The sequence below is a fragment of the Pseudopipra pipra genome, chromosome 12 (assembly GCF_036250125.1).
Source record: "Pseudopipra pipra isolate bDixPip1 chromosome 12, bDixPip1.hap1, whole genome shotgun sequence".
Classification (NCBI taxonomy): Eukaryota; Metazoa; Chordata; class Aves; order Passeriformes; family Pipridae; genus Pseudopipra; species Pseudopipra pipra.
In genome coordinates, this window is record NC_087560.1 from 20,957,245 (window position 1) to 20,980,324 (window position 23,080).

Genomic DNA, 23,080 nt, shown 5'->3' on the forward strand with positions numbered 1-23,080 from the left:
GTCCCTGGATGTCAGCAGTAATTAATGTGCATCGCCCTGCAGGTTCCCACCTCCTCTTAATAAGCTGAAATTTTATCCTCTGGTTATAATTGCAAATTATGGTTAAAATTCCACATGCCTGGGAGTCAGGGAGCGGGATGCTCCAGCCTGTTCCCCTGTGGGTACACGTGGGGGGGTTGCTGACATCATTCCAGCCCCTCCTTTCACTCCTGGTCCTCTTACAGTTAACTTTCATCCTCACCACCCTCTTCTCCTCCCTTTTCTTCTCTTTCTCTCTCTGTCTCCTACTTTCTTCACCTTTGCCTCCTTCTTTTCTCTTCAGCTTGGCATGACAAACCCTCCAGGACTGTGGTGGAAGATGATCATCCCTTGTGGCACATGAAGCCACCTCTGGCACAGCAGCCCCTTCCCATCAGCTGTTGCTGCTAGAAATAATACTGGGATATATAGAAATAATAAAGGGGCCAAAGGCACACATAGAAATACCTATGGAGCACAACATCCTCCTTCCCCTCGAGCTGGGAGAAATCACGGGAGAAATGAGACTCGTGGGGTTCTCGTTGGCACAGCAAGTCCCTTTCCTGGGCTGTCCCACCACTGCTGCTGAGCTGTGTCTGGGGGAAGTGTCTGAGCCCCAACAACTACAACTTATTGACCTCATTTTGCTGCATGAGACAACTCGGCTGCTGGTCCAAACGTTCCCATGGCCATCAGTGCTCAGCTGAGGGTGGAAGATGCACAAACACTCGCTAAAGGGCTCCCACGCTCCCCGAACACGAACTGGTGGCTCAGCCCCACAGTGGCTGGTTGCAATGGCCAGGTGAGCCTCTTTCCTCTTTTCCACACCTTTTCATTAAAAAGTAATTAAGGAATAACAGAGAATCTGGGCTTTGTTCCTGTCAGCTCTCAGTGTACAGGGAGCTGGGAGCAGATGTGAGGTGGTGAATCACGCGCAGGCAGCCGGGAGAGCTGCTCAGGGAGGAATCCAGAGGATCTGGGATGGGAATGCCCAGAGCTCTCTTGACCACTCGAATTACGGGCCCCACTGTGACATCTCGGCCGGTGCTGGGCTGTGTCAGAGCTCAGATGGGCAGAGCTGGGGTTTGTGGAATCCCAGCTGCAGGTACCTGGGAAAGGCAGAGCAGAGCTGACAGCCAGGGAAACGCCGGATGGATCCAAACACAGGAGGCTGCACTGCAACCAGGGAGAGCAGAGGGCTGGATTTTGGTCATTTGGGCACAATAAGTAGTTCTTGCTTACAGGCATTAACACAGTTTAAAGATGAACAGCCATGCTTTCCCACTGTGGCTGAACAGAGGTGTCCAGCTGGACCCTCTGAGCCAGGCACTTGCACCCCCAGGCTCTGCTCCAGCTTTACCTGGGCAACAGCCAGGTGTTGTTCTCCACACCTCCCATGCACCTGCATCTGCTCTCAAAGCTTCAGCCAGCTGTGGGTGATGAATTTTGATGGATGATAAATAAATAGGTTATGTAGATAACAGACAATGCATGGCATTTTCTATTGAAATAATAGAATCCCAGAACACTTGGATGGTTTGGGTTGGAAGGGACCTTAAAGCTCATCTTGTTCCATCCCCTGCCATGGGCAGGGACACCTTCCACTAGCCCAGTGTGCTCCAAGCCCAAGCTCCAACCTGGCCTGGAACACTTTCAGGGATCCAGGGGCAGCCACAGCTTCTCTGGGCAACCTGTGCAACACTCTTAGTGAAATTTAACCTGCTGGAAAACACACACAGGGAAGAACTCACTTTGCATTTGGAAAGCTGCATTTTGAATTTTTTAACTCAAAACTGCAAGTGACAGAGAATCCAAATAGGGAGAATTTGTAGGATTTACTGTATTAATTATTAAAAAGGATAGAAAAAGACATTGCTCATGAAAAGCACATTCTTGTCGATCAAAGCTGGGAAACAGAGAGTACTTTTATACAGTCATCTGCCAGCCTTTGATACGCTCAGTGGAAACCTTGTCAGGTATTTGGAGTGTGGAGTGTGGAGCTGTCTGGCTTTGACGACGTTCCCTGTTCCGAGGACGAAGGCAGGGAGGGGGATGAACTCAGCCAAGGGGCTCCTGTGCTGCCTCAGCGAGGGGCTTTGGAAAAAAAAAAAACAAACCAGAAAGCTAGAACCTGAACAAAACCCTTCCCTCGGTGGAGGAGCAAAGTTGCAGCGGCGCCATGGGCCGGGTGAGAGGCTCCAGCACAGCCGGCTCTGAACGTGCTGCTCGCTGAGCCCCCCCTGAGCCCTCACAGAGCCCTCCCTGAGCCCTCACAGAGCCCTCCCTGAGCCCCCCCGAGCCCTCACAGAGCCCCCCCTGAGCCCTCACAGAGCCCTCCCTGAGCCCTCCCTGAGCCCTCACAGAGCCCTCCATGAGCCCTCCCTGAGCCCTCCCTGAGCCCCCCCTGAGCCCTCACAGAGCCCTCCCTGAGCCCTCCCTGAGCCCTCAGCTGGCGCTGCCGCCGCTGCTCCGACTGAAAGCAGCACCTGCCAAGGCCGAGAGCCCATTCTTCAGTAACAGCTCAGCTGGTTCAGAAGGAGAGCTCGGAGGCAGATGAACAATTTATGCAGAGTGGGATCCATGACAAAGTAGCAGCTCCTTTGGTGAATACAAGCATCTTTGTACAAGTGCCCAGATGGTTCAGGAGCGGGGCCGTGGCTGTGAAAAGCGCCGTTGTTGTTCCGGGCTCACATCACACCCCCTGACAACGTGCTGGGCACAGCCCCTGCTCCCGGGAGCTGCAGGCTTCAGCCTCCAGACAGACATCCCACACAGGCCAAGTCCCTGGCTTTGCTGACGTTTTTTCCTGCAGGATAATGTCCCCTCCAGGGTATTACCCACTGTCCCTGTCCCACTGCTGCAGCACCACTGCCTGAAAGGCCGTGCTCCCACATGATTTGGACATTTGGATTAATTGGACTTGGACACTGAGATAACCAAGGCCAGCCTTCCTTGGTGGTCCCTCCACAGGACACGTCCAGCCTGACAGACAGCCTGGCTGGGGGGGGGGGACAGGCTGGGAGACACGCAGCTCTTATCACCCATCATGGGACAACCCCTGAGCTGCAGGATCCCAAAGGATCCCAGCCCCACACACCGGGGTGTGGGCTCCCCACATCAGGGACTGTGGGTCAGGGATATGAGAGCCTGGAGAGCACTGGCCTTGGAGCAGTTCTTCCCAGGGGAGCTGGAAAGAGGTGCAGAGAAAGATGCTGCCCTGCCGCCAGGAGAGGCCTGGAAGGGCTGGTGGGAAGAGAGCCTGTGCCACTTTGGGAAAGGCAAGGAAGACAGCTTTGTGAACCACCTTTCTGGCTGGGAAGGCAGGGAATGAGGAAGGCTGGAGCAGAGAGAGTACAGGGAGCAGTTGGACAGCTGGATTCCATGGAGCCTGGTGCTCCTGGGGGGAGGACGGGAGCAGCACTGCAGCCTGGAAATGCAGCTGGAGGGGATGAGGGTGAGTGTCCGGGCAAAGAGGAGCTGAGCCAGGTGATCTGCTGCAGTGGGAACAGGGCCTGTGCTGCGGTGGGATGGACTGGGGGCAGCTTAACATGGGGCCTTCCTGTGGCCTGCTTGATTTGGGTATTTGCCAGAGTGTGTGGAGCCGGGGTGGTGATGGGAGCAGCGCTGAACTCCTCAGTGGGGCCTCGGGGGGGGGGGGGGGGGGTGACTGTGGACAGTGTGACACCCAAGCAGGGAATGGGCAGGGCCAGAGGCAGAGACCTGCAGCAGAGCTGGCCAGATTCCCATCCCCCCTGGGCACAGTTGATGCTGCCACCAGTTATTTCACTTCCCCAGAGCAGCACCAGCTGTATCTGATGGCTCTTAGAGTCCATTTTGTCCGAGAACCAGGGATTTAAAAGTTTCCTTCCATAGCAAATGAACGTGAAGGGAGAAGCTCATGCCCTGGAGGCTGCCTTGGCACTTGGGCTGGTGCTCAGCTCTGCTCTCAGGGCCACAGCAGCTGCTGCCCCTCCATGGCAGTACCAGCCTAGTGATGGGGTTGGGCTCCAGCAAGAGAGCTGGGCACAGCTGGGTGCTTTGGCAGTGACCTGCGGGCCTGATGGGTTGTGCCTGGTCACCTGCTGTCCTTGGAGTCACAGAGTCCCCGGTGCAGCCCCTCACCTCTCTGATCTGGGGGTCTGGGGCGCCAATACCCCCGGCCACGTGTCCGACCTGCTCGACATCGCTCACAAGGCTCAGTGTCACCACGGTGCATAAGCTGGGGGGTGCTCCCACGACCCGGGGGCTGCCCCCCGCCCTGCCCCGCTGCCCCCCGATGTGGGGGAGTCCCTCGGTGGTCGCCGGGCTGTGGGGAGCGGGCGGGAGGTGCGGAGATCTCAGCGGAGCCCCGCAGCGCCGGGTGCCCCGGTGCCCCCCGCCCCGCCGCCTCCCCGACCGTGCATGGCCTCGCCCGCGGCCCCCCCCCCCGCCGCCCTCCGCGCCCGCGGAGCCCCCGGACCCCTCCCGCGCGGGGATCCCGGCGGAGGCGGCGGGGCCGCGCCGCCCGTGCCGCATTGGTTTGCGGCGGAGCCCGTCACCGCCGCCGCGCCGAGATTGGCCCCCGCAGCCGGCGCCGGGCGCCCCCCGGGCCCTGCCTCCTCCCCGCCCGCCGAGCGCCGCGGCCCGGGCACCGGGCACCGGGCACCGGGCACGGGCACCGCGCTCCGCTCCGCCCCGCCCGCAGCGGGGGCAGGGCCGGGCCGAGCCGGGCGGGGGGCGCGCCCGCCGCACCTCCCGCACCGCCCCGCGCCGCCCCGCACCGCCCCGGCAGCGGGATGTGAGCGGAGGCTCCGCCGGCAGCGCCCGCCGCCCGCGCCCGCCGCGCCCCGGGAAGATGCTGAGCAGGTGGATGAGTGGCAGCAGCAGGAACCTGGACCGCGAGTACAACTGCACCGTGCGGCTGCTGGACGACAGCGAGTACACCTGCACCATCCAGGTCAGGCTCCGCGGCACCGGCACCGCGCCCGCGCTGCCCCCGCAGCCGCCGCGCTGCCGCCCGGCCCCGGCAGACAAAAGGAGCGGAGCGGAGCGGCGGGGGCGGCCCGGTGCTGCCCCGCGCCGCCAACAAAGGCGGCCCCCCCGCTCCCGCCGCCCCCCGGCTCTCGGGAGGCGACCGGAGCCGCGGCTGCCGGCGGCGGGGAGCCCCGGGGCTGAGCCCCCCGCCCGCGGAGCCCCCGGCGCGGGGGGTGCGGGGATGGCGCGGAGAGCCGCCCGCCTGCCCCCGGCGCGGTGCTGCCCGCGGCTCCCGGAGCCGGAGCGGGGCGGGAGCAGCCGGCACGGCCGTCCCGGGGCCGGGGGAGCCGCGGCCGTGCCCCGCGGAGCCGCCGGTGCGAACCCTCCGCGGCGGGCGCGGGGGCTGCGCGCAGCGCGGGGAGGACGTGGGTGCGAAGTGAAGTACGGGGGATGCTGCGGGGCGGGGATGGACAGGGCATGCTGCGGGGCAGGCACCGACCCTCCCGGCCCCGCCGCAGCCCGGTGCCTGCTGTGCCTCCCTCGTGAGCGGCCGGCTCTGCCCTGACGTGCGCTCGGGTTTTGTAATCGTCCGGAGCGGCGGGCACGGGGCATCCGCCGCGCCCCCGTGCCGGGAGGGACCGCGAGCAGGACCAGGACGCGGGGTCGGGGCCGTCGCTCCCCTCCCGGTGTCCCCTCGCTGCCGGGGCTGCGCGGGGCATCGCTCAGCGCGCAGATGTCGTGGGATGTCGTATTGCTGAAAACTAGGGAAAGGCGCTCCCCGGCTCCGCTGGAACTAGTCCGGTACCGAGACCGCGTGACCGGGGCTTGAGACGAGCATCCCTGGTTCTGGCTGCTCCTGTGCTCCATTCCTACGATCAGCATCATCCCTGCAAGGGAGCTCACGACGAGCTGTGCGGAGCCGCACGCGCAGGGGTTGCGCTGGAGGCGGCTGGCCTCAGCCCAGCCCGGGGGCGATGGAAAATTCGGGGCAGAGTTTTGAGTAAAGGTGACTCAACACGTCAGTAGCAACAGCTCCCACCGCCCAGCTTGGGGGGCCCCCAGCTCCTCCTGTCTTGTGATGCCAGGGAGGGGGGAACATCCTTCCATTTAGCGTGCTTTAGGTGATAATGCCAAAGAACGGTTGCCGAGGGTGCTGCAGGCTATGGAAGGCACCGTCATTTTGGCTTAAAGAGTCTAAAATCGATAAATAGGATGGTTTGTGCAAATACCACTGAAGAACGGTGGAAATGCTGCCGGTCCCCCCTCACCTCCCCCACCAGGGTTGTAAAGTGTGACCCAGTAAACAGCTCTAACGGCAGCCCAGTTTGTTTTGCATAAGCCAAATTAATTCGTCTCTCAGAGGCTGTTTTTAATACAAATTAAATGGAAAACTAGTTTGGGAGAGAAAGTGTGGGCAGAACAGTTCAGAAAAATCTGGATTTTCTGCCCTTAAGATAATTTAACAAGGTGTCGTCATTTGGCATGTTTGTTTTTTTTTAAAAGAGAAAATACTACTTGATCCCATATTCCAGTTGATATTTTATGGGTAGCATAGTAAACAGGGAATCCTGGTATTTAGCATGCATGACCTGAGGGATGCAGAATTTGCTCCCGCTACCCTCACAAGCAAGGTTACCCCGCTTAAGTATTTGTTCTCTCTTGCTTTCACGCTGCCTTATAAGCCAAGTATTTATAGTCCATGCGAAATTAGGGAGAACATAGCAGGAATGTGTAATGTCTCACAAGTGAGGGAGCCGTCACCGCGCAGGCTGCGAGCGCTGAATGAGTTTTGAAGGTCATTCCTTCACGAGCGCAGAGATTTCGCGTCTTGCCGAGATCCACGGTGTCTCCTCACCCGGGCTGGTTCTGCGCCTCTCGCATCTAATTTATGTCTTTCTATTTTTGCTGAAATCTGGAGGAACCGGCCGAGGCACGAGCCGTGGTGTCCACACGCAGTGCTGTGGCTGCCGGCGCACGGCTGGGAGCGGAGCTGCCGCCGGGAACTTTGGGCCGTGGGGTTTTGCTGCTGTGCCCGGGTGTTCGTGCCACTCGCCCTGGCAGCGGGGGCATGTGGATGGGCTTTGTACCCTCCCTGAAGCGTGGCCCTTCTGACGTGTCGTTTGGCTTCAAGGCTGGGCAGAAGGAAGCAGCACTCAGAGGCAGAGCTGATTTTGAGAGGGTTTATTTACATTTTGGATAATGGCACTGGTTAAACCTGTCACAACATTAACCTCTGGCTGCGCTTGCTGAAGGTGTGTGAGTAGGGGTTTGGTGCTGCTGGTTAATACCTGAGCATTCTGCTTCTATGTAAAGCCTTTTTCATTTGATTAGCCAGGGTTTACTTAGCTAATATTCCCATGTTGAACCAGCAGTTCGTTGTCTGAGCTGGGATGAATCCTTCCTCTTTTTTCCCTAATTTTCACTCCCAAACAGCCCATCCAAGCAGGTGGAGGAGGCTGGAGGGCCCATCCCTGGCTTCCCCCAGATGCTGTTTGGGGGATGGATCTGCTGGGCAGAGGGATGAGGTGCAGTGGGTCAGGGCAGCTGAGTCGGCTGCTCCATGAACGGTTTTGTTGTTGGGGTTTTCTTGTGCATTCCAGCAGTTTGCTGGTTTGGGGATGATGCTGTTCCAGTATCTGTGCCCACTGGATCCTGGGGTCAGTCCATGCCTGCGAGTGAGCAGGGCTGTGGGTCGCAGCCACTTGCTGGGACTCGGGGACTTGCAGCAGCTGCCTGAACATGAAGATGTTGGGCTTACTTGACTGGGAAAAGCTGATGTTTAACAGTATTACAGGCCATGGAGGCACCTTTTAAGGCAGTAAAGGTGGTGGTTTGCAGTGTGGGGTCCATCAGGTGAGAGAAGCAGCAGTGCCCACTTCTGCTCTGTCCCTTGGTGCTGTGCCGACTGCTGGGGACCCCACTGGTGGGTGGCACTGCCCCGAGACGTGTCCCCAGGGAGCAGTGGGGCTGAAGAGGGGCAGCCATTCCTGAAGGGGTTTTGCACATCTCCATGGTGAGGGGCTGGCCTGGCTGTATATTTAATTTATGTTTCCCCCCTCATGCTCTGTGTGTCCAAGAGGAACGTGGAGCAGTTCGCTGGAGAGGCTCCTCACAGCACCGTCAGACAAAACAGGCTCTGAAACCCCAAGCCATGCCCTTGTGCTGTGGTTTGCTGTGAGTGAGCTGCTTGTCTGAGGAAATGTTTTAAATTCTTCACTGTGGTGTCAGTGGTGGCATAAGAGGCTCAAAATAATTAATGATTTGCCACTGCTCGACGCATCAAACATTTTCCTGAAAAGACAGTGGCGTTTTGTTTCAAACCCCAGTAGTGCTACAGGAACCTGGAGATGTGAGAAAATAAAGGTACGGTTTCTTAGATGCAGAATGTAAGAACTTTCTTGTGTGAGATTGAGAAGAAATGAAAACGAGCTCCTGGCTGCGCTCTGAGACAAACCCCCTGTTTCCCACATGGAGCACAAAGTTCTTCAGGAGCCCTGACAGGATCATTAATATCAGGCAGCAGCACGAAGGGGAACCTGGGGGTTTGCGGCACTGGCTCCGGTGAAGGTTATTTGTTCATTATCTTTTTATCTTCTGAGAGTTTGCAATTGCTTTTCCCGGGAAGTAGGTTAGGAGACCGCTGCTTCTGCAGGGCTCTGCAGCCCAACACAGGTGATGTGTGCTGTGAGCTCCCTGCTCCCCACAGCGCCACAAACCAGCGGCTCCGTGCTGAGCTGTGCTGTCTGTCTGTGCTGGCTGTCTGTCCCAGAGCCTCCCCTTCTCTCCAGGGCCGGAGCCCGGCTGCGGGGACAGGGACCGGGGCCAGACCTGTTGTCAGAAATGGGGTGTTGGGCTGTGGGTCCCAGCTGTGGGTCTGCCTGAGGACTGGGCGCTCTGACCATCCCCTGCTCTTGTGGGCTGGCACTGGGAGAGTCTGGCAGAGCAGGGCAGCACCAGCACACCCTGGCAGTGGGGAGAGCCCCTCATGAGGCTCTGGGGCTGCAGTGGGTGCAGGGTCACCCCCTCATGAGGCTCTGGGGCTGCAGTGGGTGCAGGGTCACCCCCTCACGAGGCTCTGGGGCTGCAGTGGGTGCAGGGTCACCCCCTCCCAGCCCGCGGGTCCCAGGGGTGCTGATGGCGTTACCGCAGCTTTGCTGTCCACTATTGAAAGTTGTGGGTTTATTTATAGCTTTGGACATGTCTTTGCAGCAGAAAGCCATCGCTCTGGCTCAGCTGTGTCTCCGTGAGCTGTGCTGGCAGGGCAGCTCCTGTGCTCCCGGCTCCAGCATTTCCGTATGCGCGGTTGGTGGGCTTGGACAGAAACTGCCTGAAATGCACAATAAGTTTGAAGGCAAAATAGCAGCCAAAGCAGAGCACTTAATCTTCTTTTCCTCCTAAATTTATGTCTACGTATATAATTTTAAATGCAAAGGATAGAGAAGGCAGCTAAGGAAAACATCCACTGAAAACTGGGGCTATAATCAGTCACATTTCAATGGGAGGCAAAACCCTAAGTTGTTTTGGAAACCTGTGGAAAATACTTCTAGTGCTGCTCTTTCTTCACCAGCCAAAATGTCTGTTTTCTGTTCACTTTTCATACCTGTTTTACAGCATTACCTGCTGTGAACCCGCCGGCTATTCCCCCCTCAGGAGCCAATTTCCTGACAGAACTACTTTGCTTATCAGTTTCCTGTGGAAGATGCTGAAGACAAATATAGATACAACTATAGAGACAGATACAGACAGAGATATCCACACGGCAGTGCACACACACACAGTGATGCCGTTGTAGACAGACATGTACAACAGCACCATGAAAGAAGGAATTTGCTGCTTCTGTCATGTAAGAATTAGGTAATGCACAGCATGAGGCTTTTTTAGAGGTGTCTGGGGAATACTGAAAGTGCCGTGAGCAGCCCACTTATTTTTAATTTTTGAGTCACTCTCTGGGAGCCCCGAGGGATCATGGGCATGGGGATGACATCAGTGGGCACGTGCTGGCAATGCCAGGACTCACAGGATGCTTCAGTTTGCCCCATACAGGACCAGGGGCACCAAAAGCCCCCGTGATCCCTCTCTGACCTGGCACATCAGTTTTGTCACTGAAACCTCACAGCTGGCTTCTCCTGGGAGCCGTGTATGAAGTGGGCAAGGGCTGTGTGGGGAGCAAGACCCTCCCTGAGGTGCCATCAGTGGTGGTGGGCAGGGTCCTGCTGGAGATGCCCTCAGCCTGTGGAAGCTCCTACACAGCTTGGGCAGGAGTGGGTGTCCTCTCTGGGCTGTGTGGCATCGTAGAATCATGGAATGGTTTGGGTTGGAAGGGACCTCAAAGCACATCCAGTCCCACCCCCTGCCCTGGGCAGGGACACCTCCTGCTCTGCCAGGTTGCTCCAAGCCCCATCCAACCTGGCCTTGGACACTTCCAGGGATCCAGGGGCAGCTGTAGGTCTTCAGGGTAACCTGTGCCAGTGTTTTACCACCTTATAGTAAAAAACTTCCTTATATCTGATCTAAACTGACCTTCCTCCAGTTTCAAACCTTTTCCCCTTGTCCTGCCACAACATCTCCCTACTGTGTGCCAAGGGTTCCTGAGCGTGGGTTGGGACAGAGTGGCACTGCTGTCACCTGTGAGAAAGGACATGTGTTGCTGGGGAAGGCTGGGAACAAGCAGGGTTTGCCACGGGAGAAGTGCTGTGGTTATTTGGCCCGTTGAGAACAGGGGTCAGGCCCTGGGCTGTGGCAGAGCTCTGAACGCTGCCTTTGCCATCGGCCACTTGTTTGTGGTCAGAAAACCCAATTATTGTTTGCTTACAGCAAGCTTTGGAGTTGCTTCTGCAAATAAGAAGGTTTCAGGTAAAATTCCTTTCTTTGAAATGTTTCCAGGGTAAATTATCCCAGCGGTGAGGGAACAATTTCCTATTGATTATCTGGAATTGCTGCGAGGCCGACGTGTCCATAGCGAGTGTCTGCACAGACTGTGGCTCTCAAGGCACAAAGGGGATGGGAGCAGGTTCTGATGGGTGCAGTGACACTGTGGGTAACGTGTGTGTGAACATGGGCTGGAGTATGTCATGCCAGGGCTAGGGGGGTGATTGGAAAGGATCATTAAATCATAGAATCATGGAATGGTTTGGGTTGGAAGGACCTTAAAGCTCATCTTGTTCCACCCCCTGCCATGGGCAGGGACACCTTCTAGTTGACCAGGTTGCTCAAAGGATGGGGCTAAATCCCCTCCTCTGGCAGGATTTGCATTTGCTTGTTTTTGGTTGTTCCTCCCAACCTATTAGAAGGTTCAGAACTCAGGAAACTATATCCAAATTTTGGATTTTCCCCTTGTATCTCTCCCGGCATTAAAGTCACTGTGTGACTTCATTACTCTCTAAAATCTACTCAAATTTTTTGTGGCACCCTCACCATGCCAAGAGATGTTTTCCTCGTGCCCCAGCCAATGCCAGCAGAGCTCTGCCAGCTGCTGTCTGAGCCCAGGAGAAAGGCAAACCCTCCGTCCTCTGTCCCCACAGGAAGGAATCCACACTTGAAACATTTTTGGAGCTGCCACATAAGCACAACTCCACCTTAACCAGGACAGGTTCTGTGCCTGGGGAGCTGCTGGGAGGATGGAGCAGCAGGAGCCCCGTGGCTGCCAGAGCTTTTTTGCTTGGTGAGGAAGAGGAGCGTGAAGGGCAGCAGGGCAGGGCACGCGAGCTGGCTCCGTGTGGGAACATGTTCAGTGGGACTCACAGACATGAAAGCTTTTTGTTGTTGTGCTGGGATGAGCGGTTGGAATGGCAGAGAGAAGGTCCCCAGTGCTGCGTGTCACCGCCAGCTCTCTGAGCTGTGCTCCTGGCAGCGTATGAAACACTGATGCTTCTAGAGAATAAAAATAAAAAACTAGAATGAAATGAAATGCCATAAAACGTGTGGCCCCAGCAGGGTGTTTGCCTGTGTGGTTTGTGTCGGGGTGCCAGAGGTGCTGGTGCAAAAGCACAGTGAGGGGCACTGGCAGGAGACGCACTGGCTCTTTGGAGATCAGCTCCTTCCTCTCCAGAAAAGAAAGCCTTTGGAAGTGTGTTTCCTTCCAGAGGGCAGGGTTAGATGGGATATTGGGAAGAAATCCTTGGCTGTGAGGGTGGTGAGGCCACAGGTTGCCCAGTGAAGCTGTGGCTGCCCCATCCCTGTGAGTGCCCAAGGCCAGGTTGGACGGGGCTTGGAGCAGCCTGGGCTAGTGGAAGGTGCCCCTGCCCATGGCAGGGGATTGGACTGGATGTGCTTTAAGATCCCTTCCAACCCAAACCATGCTGAGATTCGATAATTCTATTTTCAAAAAATGCCTGCTTCTGAGAGTCTGAGGTTTTTCCAGGAAGGGCCAGGGCAGGGGGCAGGTGTGTCAATGTGCTTCAGGTGCTGGCAGAGAAAAGCTCTTCTTTTTTCTAAGCAAAACCAGGATTTCTCTAACTGCAGAGGGTGATCCAGTGGGATCCCAGGGAGCAGCTGGGTGCTTTGTTCCTCCTGTGTTATTGTTTTAAAGCTGCAGGCCCTGCTCTGCCCTTGATTACACTTTGGCCATTCCTGTCCGAGCACATCCCCTTCACCGGTGCCGTTGTCTCCGTCTGTGGGAGTGACTTGGCAGCTGAAGTTTCGTGAGGAATTCAGTTAATTCTGCACACACAGAATGCAAGATGCTGTCGTGTTTCCTCTGGCTTGTTAAGTGTGAGGGCCACGGGGGTAAAATCCAGGAAAATCTGATTTTCCTCAGCGAAGTCAGCGGCTGTCGCTGCAGATCCCGTCAGAGCCGCGCTCCCACCACGGCGGGGCTGCCTTTATGTAACCACTGGGGAGGGCAGAGCTGTGCTTCAGGCCACAGGATCAACTTTGTGCTTCCACTAGTGATGATCCCAGTTCTCTTTATGGAAACCAGGGGGTGTTTATTTTCCCAAATTGTCCAGTCTCTGGCCGGGAAGGTTGATGCAAGCGGAAACTGCTCCTCTGTGGATGAGGGAACAGACTGAAAACCTGCCTGGTTCTGTAGGATGTACTTTGTGCTGGGGAAATGGAAAGGCTGGGAATTCCCTCCTGGAGAGGCATGGGCACTGCAGGGCTCGGAGCCATGGGCTGGCTCTGATTTTTCCCAACAATATGAACAGACTTTCTGTGGCTGTTTGGGCCGGGAGCCTCCGGACAGTTGCGGTCCTGCGGGAGCCGAGTGAACGCTGAGTCCCATCTTCCTTCCCTGGGAGAGCCAGTTCTCTGCACTGAGCAGCTCATTGGAAATTCAAGGTTCACATGTATTTTAATCTTTCCAATCTGGCAGTAAAGAACACCAGCCCTGGACTGCTGAGCAGGGATAAAGCCTGTGGATGGCTCGGGATGCTGCAGGAGTGAATCAAGGGGCTCAGTCCCTGCCAGGTACCTGCCTCTCACCAGACAGACAAGGTGCTTTTTTGAATGACAATTAACAGCAGCTTCCATGGCCAGTGAGGCCTCAGCTCATTAATATGGGACGTCAGGATGTGATCAGTGCTGCAGCCAGAAATAGAATATTTTGGCTGCATAATGTCTGTTACTGAAGACTTTAATTATAGTGGCATATCTGTCATATTGATGAGGGGCTTCTATTTTTCAGAGGGTTTGTAGTGGCTTTTTCAGATCGTGTTGGCTTTTACCCTGGCACACAGGATGGGATCCCGAGGGAAATGTCCATCCAGCTGCCATCCAGCTGGGTTTTCTTCTTTAATAAAAGAAGACAAAAATTGAGTCAGCCATTCTGGAGCTGGAGAGAGGCTTTAGGAATATATAGATCAGGCAGTTTGTAGGAACTGCAACAACCCCTTATACATTTAGCTCATGGAATGGACAGTATATTGGGACCAAGGAAAAAAGCTGGAATCCAATAGAGTTATGTTTGAAAAACAGATAATAAACGTGCTGAGCAGGTATTTTTCATGAATCAATTTAGTTCTCATTAGGCTTGCACTATATAGTTTGCTGACTAATATTTCTGGCTTGCAAGTAAGAACGGTTCTCCAAAGGAAATATGGAATGAGAACAGAGTGTTTTTGGGACCTGAAAACCTGGAGCTCCTGGGGCCATTGGAAAAGAAGAGATGTGAGGGCAACAGAAACACAGGAGCAGAGGGGAGGGCTGGGGTTGGAGTGACAGTGGGGCAGGGACAGGGCAGTGGAGGTGTGATGGGTATTGGGAGTGTCCCTCACTGTGCCAGTCCATCCTCCAGCTGTACAGGGATTCTGTGACCCCTGTGCCACAGGGACTGCATCTGAATCAAGCCTCAGCTCATCCAAGATAACTCTCCTGGACTGAGGAGGTCCCACCAAAATTTCAGCATTCCTGGGCTCTTCCTCAATATTAAGGTTCTTCTTCTCATCCTGAATCTTCTCATCCTGGACTTGGCCCCCTTCTGACCCTTGTCAGTGCTGTCCTTCCTTTCTCCCTCACAGCATTTATTCCCTGAGTGTTCACAGATTGGCATCATTCCCATTTGCAGGCTGAAATAAATCCCCAAACCTGCAGGGAATGATTCCCCAGCCTGTCACCACTTTTTGGGAGCGACTCCTTGAGCCCACTGATGGGGCTGTAACTGCCTGTGACTTCTGCTTGGTGACAGATTTCTTCATCTGAGTTTTGGGACAAAGCCATTTGGGGGGTTAGGGGAGCTGGCAGCTGCCTCTGCCCTGCTGTGCTTCCAGGCAGGAGCAGGAGCTTGCACATCCCCTGCGTGGTGCTCTGGTCCTCGCTGGGCACTGTGTCCCTCACCCTGACACCCAGGGCTTGTTCTGGGCATGAATAAGGTGCTAATACCAAATTAATCCAATGTAGTGAGCCATAAATAATGCTGACAGGGATTCTTCCCTGCCCTGTGGGATGCTTCCCACTGCCAGCAGTAACACATGGGCCCCTGGGCAAAGTCCTCTGGAACTAAATAAATCCACAAGTAACGGGCTGGGAGGAGAGCGATGGGGCTGAGGCTTTCCCAGTGCCAGCGAGCGAGAGCGATCCTGTTTCCAGAGGGCTTTGTAATCAGCACGGGGAATGTTGTTCCAGGATGTCTCTGAGTGTAATGGGGAGCGATGGCTGAGGCGTTTTCGGCTGACTGGGTTCGGAGGTTCCGTGGGCGGTGTGTAATTCCCAGCCCTGCCCCTCCCGAGACACGTGGTTTTGGGACACGGTTAATCCCGTGGTTTTGGGACACGGTTAATCCCCGTGCCCATGGGCTGGTGCTGATGGGCCCTGTCACTCCTGCCCGTGTCCTGGGGCTGCTGGGGGGACACCACAGAGGGGCAGCTTCCCCGGGCACAGAGGAGCTGATCCTGAGCTGGAATGATGGGCTGTTCTTTGAACCAGTCCTCTTAACACGAGACTTCCCATTCCCTGTCTTTGTTTGCCTGCGTGTTCCTCACCCCTGTGGGGAAGTGCCACCTCCAGCAGGCACACCCGGGGCTGGGCAGTGGCTCGGGGTCGTGGTGCCTGCAGGACACACGGAGGGTGGGCTGAGCTGGGTGTTGTTTTCCACCCCGTGCAGTCTCCACAAGATGTGGATAAGAGTAAAAAGCCACCCGGGATGGCTCCAGCGTTGGCTTCTGCTCGGGACTTGGGGCCATAAATCATCCTGGAAGGAGTGACTGTGTGCTGACCCCTGCACACTGCCTGCCTGGCTCAGCTCGCTTTGTTCCACGGATTTCTATGGAGAGAGAGGAAAAGTCAATGGTGGGTGCAGCTGGAAGGGCTGGGATTGCCATGGGAACAGAGGAACAGGGCTGATGGCAGGAAGGGACACTGCCACCACCCAGCAGATGCCCTTGTGCCCACTGCCCTGCTGCTGCATCAGAGACATCAGATGGAGCTTCACATCCAGCCCCTGGAAGTGATAACAAGGAGCCATAACCCTCTGGTGTCAGTCCAGGTCCAGCTTTGTCCCAACCATGGGGCTCTGGGGACTCCTCCAAGGGCTCTCCAGGTCAGTGCCACCGAGGCAGTTTAGAGCTGTGTGTTTATTTATTCCAAAAGTAAGCACCAAGGGGGTTATTTATTTATGTACTGTCAGGTTTGCTTTTGCCTGTTTCGTTTGTTATTGTAACACAAGCTGGATCCTTCTCCATGTGTCTAAAGGAGGCTGGAGCTCCTCTGCAACGGAGACAGGCTGGGAGAGACCTCAGAGCCCCTGCCAGTGCTTAAAGGGGCTCCAAGAGAGCTTAAGAGGGACTTTGGACAAGAGTCTGGACTGACAGGACAAGGGGAAATGACTTCCCACTGCCAGAGGGCAGGGTTAGATGGGATAGTAGGAAGGAAGGGTAGGGAGGCCCTGGCACAGGATCCCAGAGAAGCTGTGGCTGCCCCATCCCTGGAAGTGTCCAAGGTCAGGTTGGACGGGGCTTGGAGCACCCTGGGACAGTGGGAGGTGTCCCTGCCCATGGCAGGGGTGGGATGGGATGAGATTTCAGGTTCCTCCCAACCCAAACCATTCCATGATTCCATGATCTGTAGCAGCTTCCTGGGCAGACTGGGGCTGGTCCAGACCGTGCTGGTGGTGCTGGTGTGTCGGTGTTGCTGAAGGAGCATTCCCATTCCTGCTGTTTTCTCAGTGTCCAGGCAAAGGAAATACGGGGCTGTTTGGCTGCCACACTCTTCCAAGTGAGCAGCCTGGCATGAAACAGCCCTCACACAGGGCACGGGGAGGGGCAGTGCTCTGGAACGTTTCTTATAGGTGTGCTGGGGAAGGAACATCCTCTGATAAACTACAGAAGCCAGAAGGGACTCTTCTGAATGCACTCGATTGTTGTGTAAGTGCTGCAATTATCCTGGTCTTTGTTTGGAGTGTCAGTGAGCACGGGATATGCTGCTCTGGCCTTTGGCATCCCCGGCTCAGGGAAGGGCTGAGGGGCAGTGGAGCTTGGTACAACGTTAGAGCAGATTCACTCAAGCCCTTCAAATATTTATGGCCTTGCAATCCATACACATTTTAAGCACATTTGACATCCTCCTACGCTGCTCGTGCTTATGGAGAGACTGGAGAGCGTCTGCCCGGCTCTGGGGTGGCTGCAGGTGGCCGTGGGTCCTGGGGGTGTTTTGGAGCTGAGATTTAGGAAGGATCCATCAATTCTGTTCCTAGAGAGCCCTTTAGTGTGAGGAGGGGCTTTGCACAGCACTCAGAGGTGGCTGATGGCTCGTGCAGCCGGTGGATTGTGATGCAGGATATTGGGATGCAGGATATTGGGATGCAGGATACCTATGCGTGCTGGCTGGGCAGGGAGGGTTTTGGGACCGTGGCGGGGTCACTGTGACCTCTCCACGCATGAAGACAAGGCAGAGGAGCCAGAGGCAGAGCTGTAGATCCCCGAGACCCCCAGTCCAGGCAGTCCACCAGCTGGAACTGGGGCAGGATGCACGGGAGGACCACTGGCAGTGGTGGACCTGGCACCAGCCCCACCTGCTCGGAAGGGACAGGAACTTCTTTTCTAGCCAAAAAAAAGAGTCAGTTTGAACAAGGCCGTTGCCTTCCTGCTGGAGGGATAATTCTTGTCAATCTGCCACTTTTTACTGTGATGTGCTAAAAATAGAGCCCGATTTCCAGGCAGCAGTCACACATCCTGTGGTCGTAATGAGCTCTTAAGGTAATTACCTTTGGTGGGAAAGAGCTGGAGACAGGGTGTGTGCAGCTGGCACAGGGAGGGTTTGCAAGAAACGGGTCTGTGCTCCTGTTAAAGGGCAGCATCCCACAGCAGGGGAGTGAGGGGGCCACAGGAGAGATGGAGAGGGGATTGGGACCAGGGCCTGGAGGGACAGGGCAAGAGAGAATGGCTTCCCACTGCCAGAGGGCAGGGTTAGATGGGATAGTGGGAAGAAATTCTTCCCTGTGAGGGTGAGGAGGCCCTGGCACAGGTTGCCCAGAGAAGCTGTGGCTGCCCCTGGATCCCGGGAAGTGTCCACAGCTTCTCTGGGCAACCTGTGCCAGGGCCTCCCCACCCTCACAGGGAACAATTTGTAATAAAAGAATATTTTAATCTATTTAATTTCTTCAAAGCCATATTTTAAAGTGCTGCTCCATAGCTGGGGGTTATCTTAACAGGAATTATGATCTAGACTGAGAAAGTGCAACGTGCCACCCCCTGTCAAGCTTTGCCCCCCCAGAGGTTGTCCTGAAAGCCACCACTGCCCTGGGCATCCTCTGTCCCTGCCAGCTCCTGGTGCCAGGGGGCTGCCAGGGTGGGCAGGTAGGGATCGGACCCAGCTTTTCCTGCTGAGGCTTTGCTCTCCCCGGGTCAATAAATAATCTCTTGGAGCCCTGCGTTGCCTCCCAGCTCTGTAAATCAATTTACCGTGTTGCAGAGTATCCAGTGCTTGCATGAAATAGGTAAATTACATCTCCTGCTGTTCCATCCTCGTAACGAATTCGATACCATCTTAAGAATATAAACCACTGAGAGCATTTTTGTCTGGCTCAATTTGCCTTTGTGTGGCAGAGGGGCTGATCTCTCCCTGCAATGCCTTTCCCCAGCCTGTGCAATCCTGGGGCTTTCCTTTATCCCCATCTCCGATGTATCTCCACAATTACAGCCAGACTGAGGTACCTGCAGCTCCCTTCCCACACGCTGGGATGTGGCCTCCCCAGCCTGGGGTCCTGCAGCCCCCCTGGGTGTGCACAGTGTGACAAGGGGAGCAGCTTGTCCAGCCATCACTCCTGCTCTATGGGGGCAGCATTCCCGCAGCATTCCCGCAGCATTCCGGCTTTTTCCAAGCGTGGCTTTAGCCAGTGAGGTGCTCGTATTAACCCACACCACCCCTGCTCCCATGGGTGGCTGTGGGTTCAGATCTCTGTTATTCATCAGAGAATCTAAACAGGAGGGGGATTTCCCCTGTCCCACGGGCACCTCCTGCACTGCTCACCTCCGGGCTCGTGCCAGCGGTGGCATTGCCCATCCCGGGATATCGGCCTCGGGGAGGATTTTGCAGAACCTTCCTTAACATAAAATTCCGTATCAGGGGTCGGGGTGAACAGCCCCACTGCAGTCAGTGTTCCCTGGGAAGGGGTTGTCAGGGAGGATGGAGTCGGGCAGGAGGATGGAGCGTGGGTTGTCTGGTGCCAGTGGTGCAGCTCTGAGGACAAAGCTGGGCTTATGTGATCCCTGCAGAGGGGCAGGAGCCAGCCCTGCCCAGCCCACCTCTGCAGTGGGTCTGCTGTGGTCAGCAGAGTGGTGGGAGCTGTGGGATGGACGGACAGACACACTGAGGAGCAGAGCCATGGTGGTGGGAGCTGTGGGATGGACGGACAGACACACTGAGGAGCAGAGCTGTGGTGGTGGGAGCTGTGGGATGGACAGACAGACACACTGAGGAGCAGAGCATCACTGGTGGGAGCTGTGGGATGGACAGACAGACACACTGAGGAGCAGGGCTGTGGTGACAGGCAGGGTTTAATGCAATCCTGTGGCCGGAGCCTGGGACAGGGTGGGGTGCCTTTGCCCGTCTCCATCTGTGGGTGTCACCCAGCCTGACCCCAGCCTGGGGGCTCTGCTGCCCTGGGGCTGGCAGGGCAGGACCCAGACCTGCAGTGGGAGCTCGAGGTGCTGTCCTGAAGCTGCTGCAGCCACTGAGCAGGGTGTGAGTCTCTGGTTGTGAGCAAAACAGTGCCTTCATGCAATTAAAGCCTCTCCTGTGCAATATAAATATCATCACTGTAATAAAAGCAGAGGGGTCTGGTGCTGGCAGATAACAACTGCAGCAGGGGAGCAGCATGAGAGAGCTGTAAGTGGGGGATGCTCGTGGTCCTCACTGTTCAGGGGATGTGGCAGTGGCTGTGCATGTTTTGAGTGTGGGGTCACAGGCCAGGACATCAAATTTTTATCTTTTAATTGGTTGATGCCGTATTCCATCAGCTTGGCTGGTGTGGGATTTCCCTGTAATTAATACTAATGAACATATCTGTTGGAGAGGGCCCTGGAAAGCTGTTCAGACAGTTCTGTTTTCTTCCTTAATTACCATTTTGGTTTAGACCAGACCCCAAAAACACAACCTGCCCGTAGCTGAGGTGTGGAAGGGCTCTGGGCCAGGGGTGATGGTGATACCACAGGGCCCAGTGTCCCTGTGTGGGGCTGAATTTGGGGGAACTGTTGGGGAATGGCCTCCTGCCTCCCTGGAGGAGTGTCTCTGCTGTCAGTGGGGCAGAGCAGAGCCCACCACCCGTCACCCCAGAGCTCACTCAGGCTGTTGGCACTGCCCCAGAGCCTTGCACTGCCCAGAGCAGGAAATGACAACCAGGAGCTGCTCCAGAGGTGATTCCTCTTTTCCTTCCCACCTTATCTCAAGTGCCTTTCTGCTGGGTTGCCTGACACGGAGCCCCAGGCATTTTGCTCCAAGATTTGGTGTGCTGAGCACTGCTGGGACCAGGGAGGTCCAGGAGCTGTGGGTGCTCTGCCCCAAAGCTGGGCTGGTGCCTGAACCCTGCTGTGCTGCTGGTGCTCCCCAGGAAGGCAGATCCTCGAGCTCCCCTGTGCCCCAGGCTCACCAGTGCCTCGGGGTCTGCACCAGCCCCCTCTGTGTGGGCCTCAGAGTGATGCCCTGCTCCTTGGGGTGATGCTGTGGTCCTCAGGGTGATGCTCCCTTTGGTTGGCATTTGCAGTCTCTGTGGGCACCAAGGGATGCTGCCAAGGATGTGGTTTGTCCGTGACTGAGCAGTGGTGCCCCTGGGCACAGTGAAAGGTCTGCTTTGGTACCCAGCTAAAATCTGGGGGTGTTTCTGAAGGTGGCTGAGGTATGTGCATTGTCAGAGGCTTGAATTCAACCTCCAACAGCCCAGAGCCTCTATTTCCTGGGCTGAACTGCAGCAGCTCTGAGTGGTAGACAGGGAAGAGTGGATCCTGGAGATAGGGAGCGGTTTGGGATTGTTTCTGTGTCAGGTCTGATACAGCACCCTGCTGACAGAGAAAGGTGCTGCCTGGACTGCCAGGGGAGATCCCAGTTCCAACTGCCAGGCAGAGCTTGTTTTTCCCTCTCCATTCCCTCTGCATATTCCAGACACGCGATCCACACTGACCCTGCAGCCACCTTAATTTCTGAGTGGCTCAGAATGACAGGACTGCACTCCTCTGCCATTTATCCATCTATTTGTGTGCTGGAGGGACCTAATGGAGCGAGTAAGGCCTGGGCTGGCGGCGCTGCAGGGCCACAGCCCAGCGCTGTGCCTGGGAAAGCTCTGCATTCCAGCCTCTGCAGGCACCGGGGGCTGGATGGAGGGACGGATGGATGGAGGGAGGGATGGATGGAGGGATGGATGGAAGGAGGGATGGATGGAGGGATGGATGGATGGAGGGATGGATGGATGGAGGGATGGATGGCCCCAGCACTGCCAGGGACCTCTGATGCCCAGTGCTGCACACTGGGGTTGCTGCACACTGGTTTGTACCGTGGGGACAGGGGCCTGTTGTGACAGGATGAGGGGTGGTGGTTTTAAACTAAAGGAGTGTCAAATGTAACTATGAGTGTGTTGAGGCCCTGGCACAGGTTGCCCAGAGAAGCTGTGGCTGCCTCATCCCTGGAAGTGTCCAAGGCCAGGTTGGACAGAGCTTGGAGCAACCTGGGCTAGTGGAAGGTGTCCCTGCCCGTGGCAGAATAGACTAGACGACCTTTAAAGGTCCCTTCCAACCCAACCCATTCTGTGATTCTTTGACAGGATCCTGGAGAAATTCTGTTTTGGACCCAGGGGTTGCTGCATCAGCCCATGGCATATTCAGACCATGCCCAGGATTCCACCCTGGTGCAAACATCCCTGTTCCCCTCAGGAAGGGGCTCAGACCCAGGAGCTCACTGCATCAGAGCAGTTCCTTGCTGGGATCCTGGCTCAGCACTGGTGTCCTGGAGCTCATGTGGCCTCTCAGCCCCTGGGAGCTGCTGAGCAAACCAGCACTTCTCTCCAGGTATGAGGGAACCCAGACCTTGGCAAACCATCAGGAACCCACTTTGGCTGAAGCACTGAACCCAGAGGAGTGATTCCTTCTGTAACTTGGTTTAGCTGGTGCTGTGCCACCTCAGTTCTTGTGCTGGAGAATGAAATCTCCACCCAGCACCCCCCTGTGTAGCCAAGTGAAATGTGATTGCGTTGGCTAATCGGGGCCTGACACAATTTGGGAAGTCCTTGGGGGTTTTAGAGGGCAGGGATGTGTGATACGTAACCAGCCCCGCGTGAGTCACGCGGGCTGAGCCTGTGCCAGCTCAGCTTGGTCTCTGCTCTGCCCTTCCTGCTTCTCCAGGAAAAGCAACAGCTGGGAATGCATCCGTGTCTTCAAGGTGTAACTGAGGGGGAGAATCTACTTTTTACAAGGGCATGTAGTGACAGGACAAGTGGAATAGAGGGGACAGCAGGGATGGGAACAGACGGTGCCTGTCTGCCCCCCCCAGAGCAGCATCACCATGAGGGATCATCACTGCAGGGGTAGAAATTGCCCAGATTTAGATATGAAAATCTAAAAAAAATGTCTGGTGAGACCCCATCTATAGAGCTGCCTCCAGCCCCAAGGGGCCCCAACATCAGAAGGACATGGAGCTTCTGGAGCAAGTCCAGAGGAGGCCATGGAGCTGCTCCCAGGGCTGGAGCCCCTCTGCTCTCGAGCCAGGCTGAGGGAGCTGGGGGTGTTCACCTGGAGAAGAGAAGGCTCCAAGGAGAGCTGAGAGCCCCTTGCAGGGCCTAAAAGGAAGGGCTTTTTGGGCTATTAAAGCCCAAATCCTGCAGAGTTGCCTTGGGTGGGAAGAGCATCCGTGCTGCAGTGCATCTCCTTCAGAGGATCACACAGAGCAGCCCGTGGTTGCAGTTTTTTCCCGCTTTGTCAGCAGTAACATCTCCTTGTGAAGAACTACAGCTCCCGGGAATTTTCTAATATTGGAGTTTAAAAAACCCCCGACCCAGTCCGTCTGTGTGGTGTGTGCTGGGGCTGCAGAGCTGGGGGGTGTCCCTGGCACTGCCCTTGGGTTCAGGTCCAAGGCCAAAGGAGGGAAGGTGCCACCCACAGCAGCATCTCCAGGTGGATCAGACTGCACATGGGATGAGCTGCTCTGTGGCAGTGGCAGGCTCCTAAAGGGATGGACACCAAGGGCTCCTGAAGGG

At 56.1% G+C, this 23,080-nt stretch overlaps 1 protein-coding gene and 1 long non-coding RNA gene across 3 annotated transcripts in view; both read left to right on the plus strand.

Annotated features, from left to right (window-relative positions):
- LOC135421112 (uncharacterized) overlaps window positions 1-23,080 on the plus strand; it is a 141,846-nt gene that overhangs the window by 54,206 nt on the left and 64,560 nt on the right. The window lies entirely within an intron of this gene.
- Window positions 4,770-23,080, plus strand: part of FRMD5 (FERM domain containing 5) — a 73,697-nt gene continuing 55,386 nt past the window's right edge. The window contains exon 1 of one of the 2 annotated variants that reach the window (XM_064669362.1): window positions 4,770-4,954. In XM_064669362.1, the coding sequence (XP_064525432.1) occupies window positions 4,853-4,954 (102 nt within the window). In that variant the 5' untranslated portion in view covers window positions 4,770-4,852. The remainder of the gene's footprint in view (window positions 4,955-23,080) is intronic. The other variant, XM_064669361.1, reaches the window with a different exon arrangement.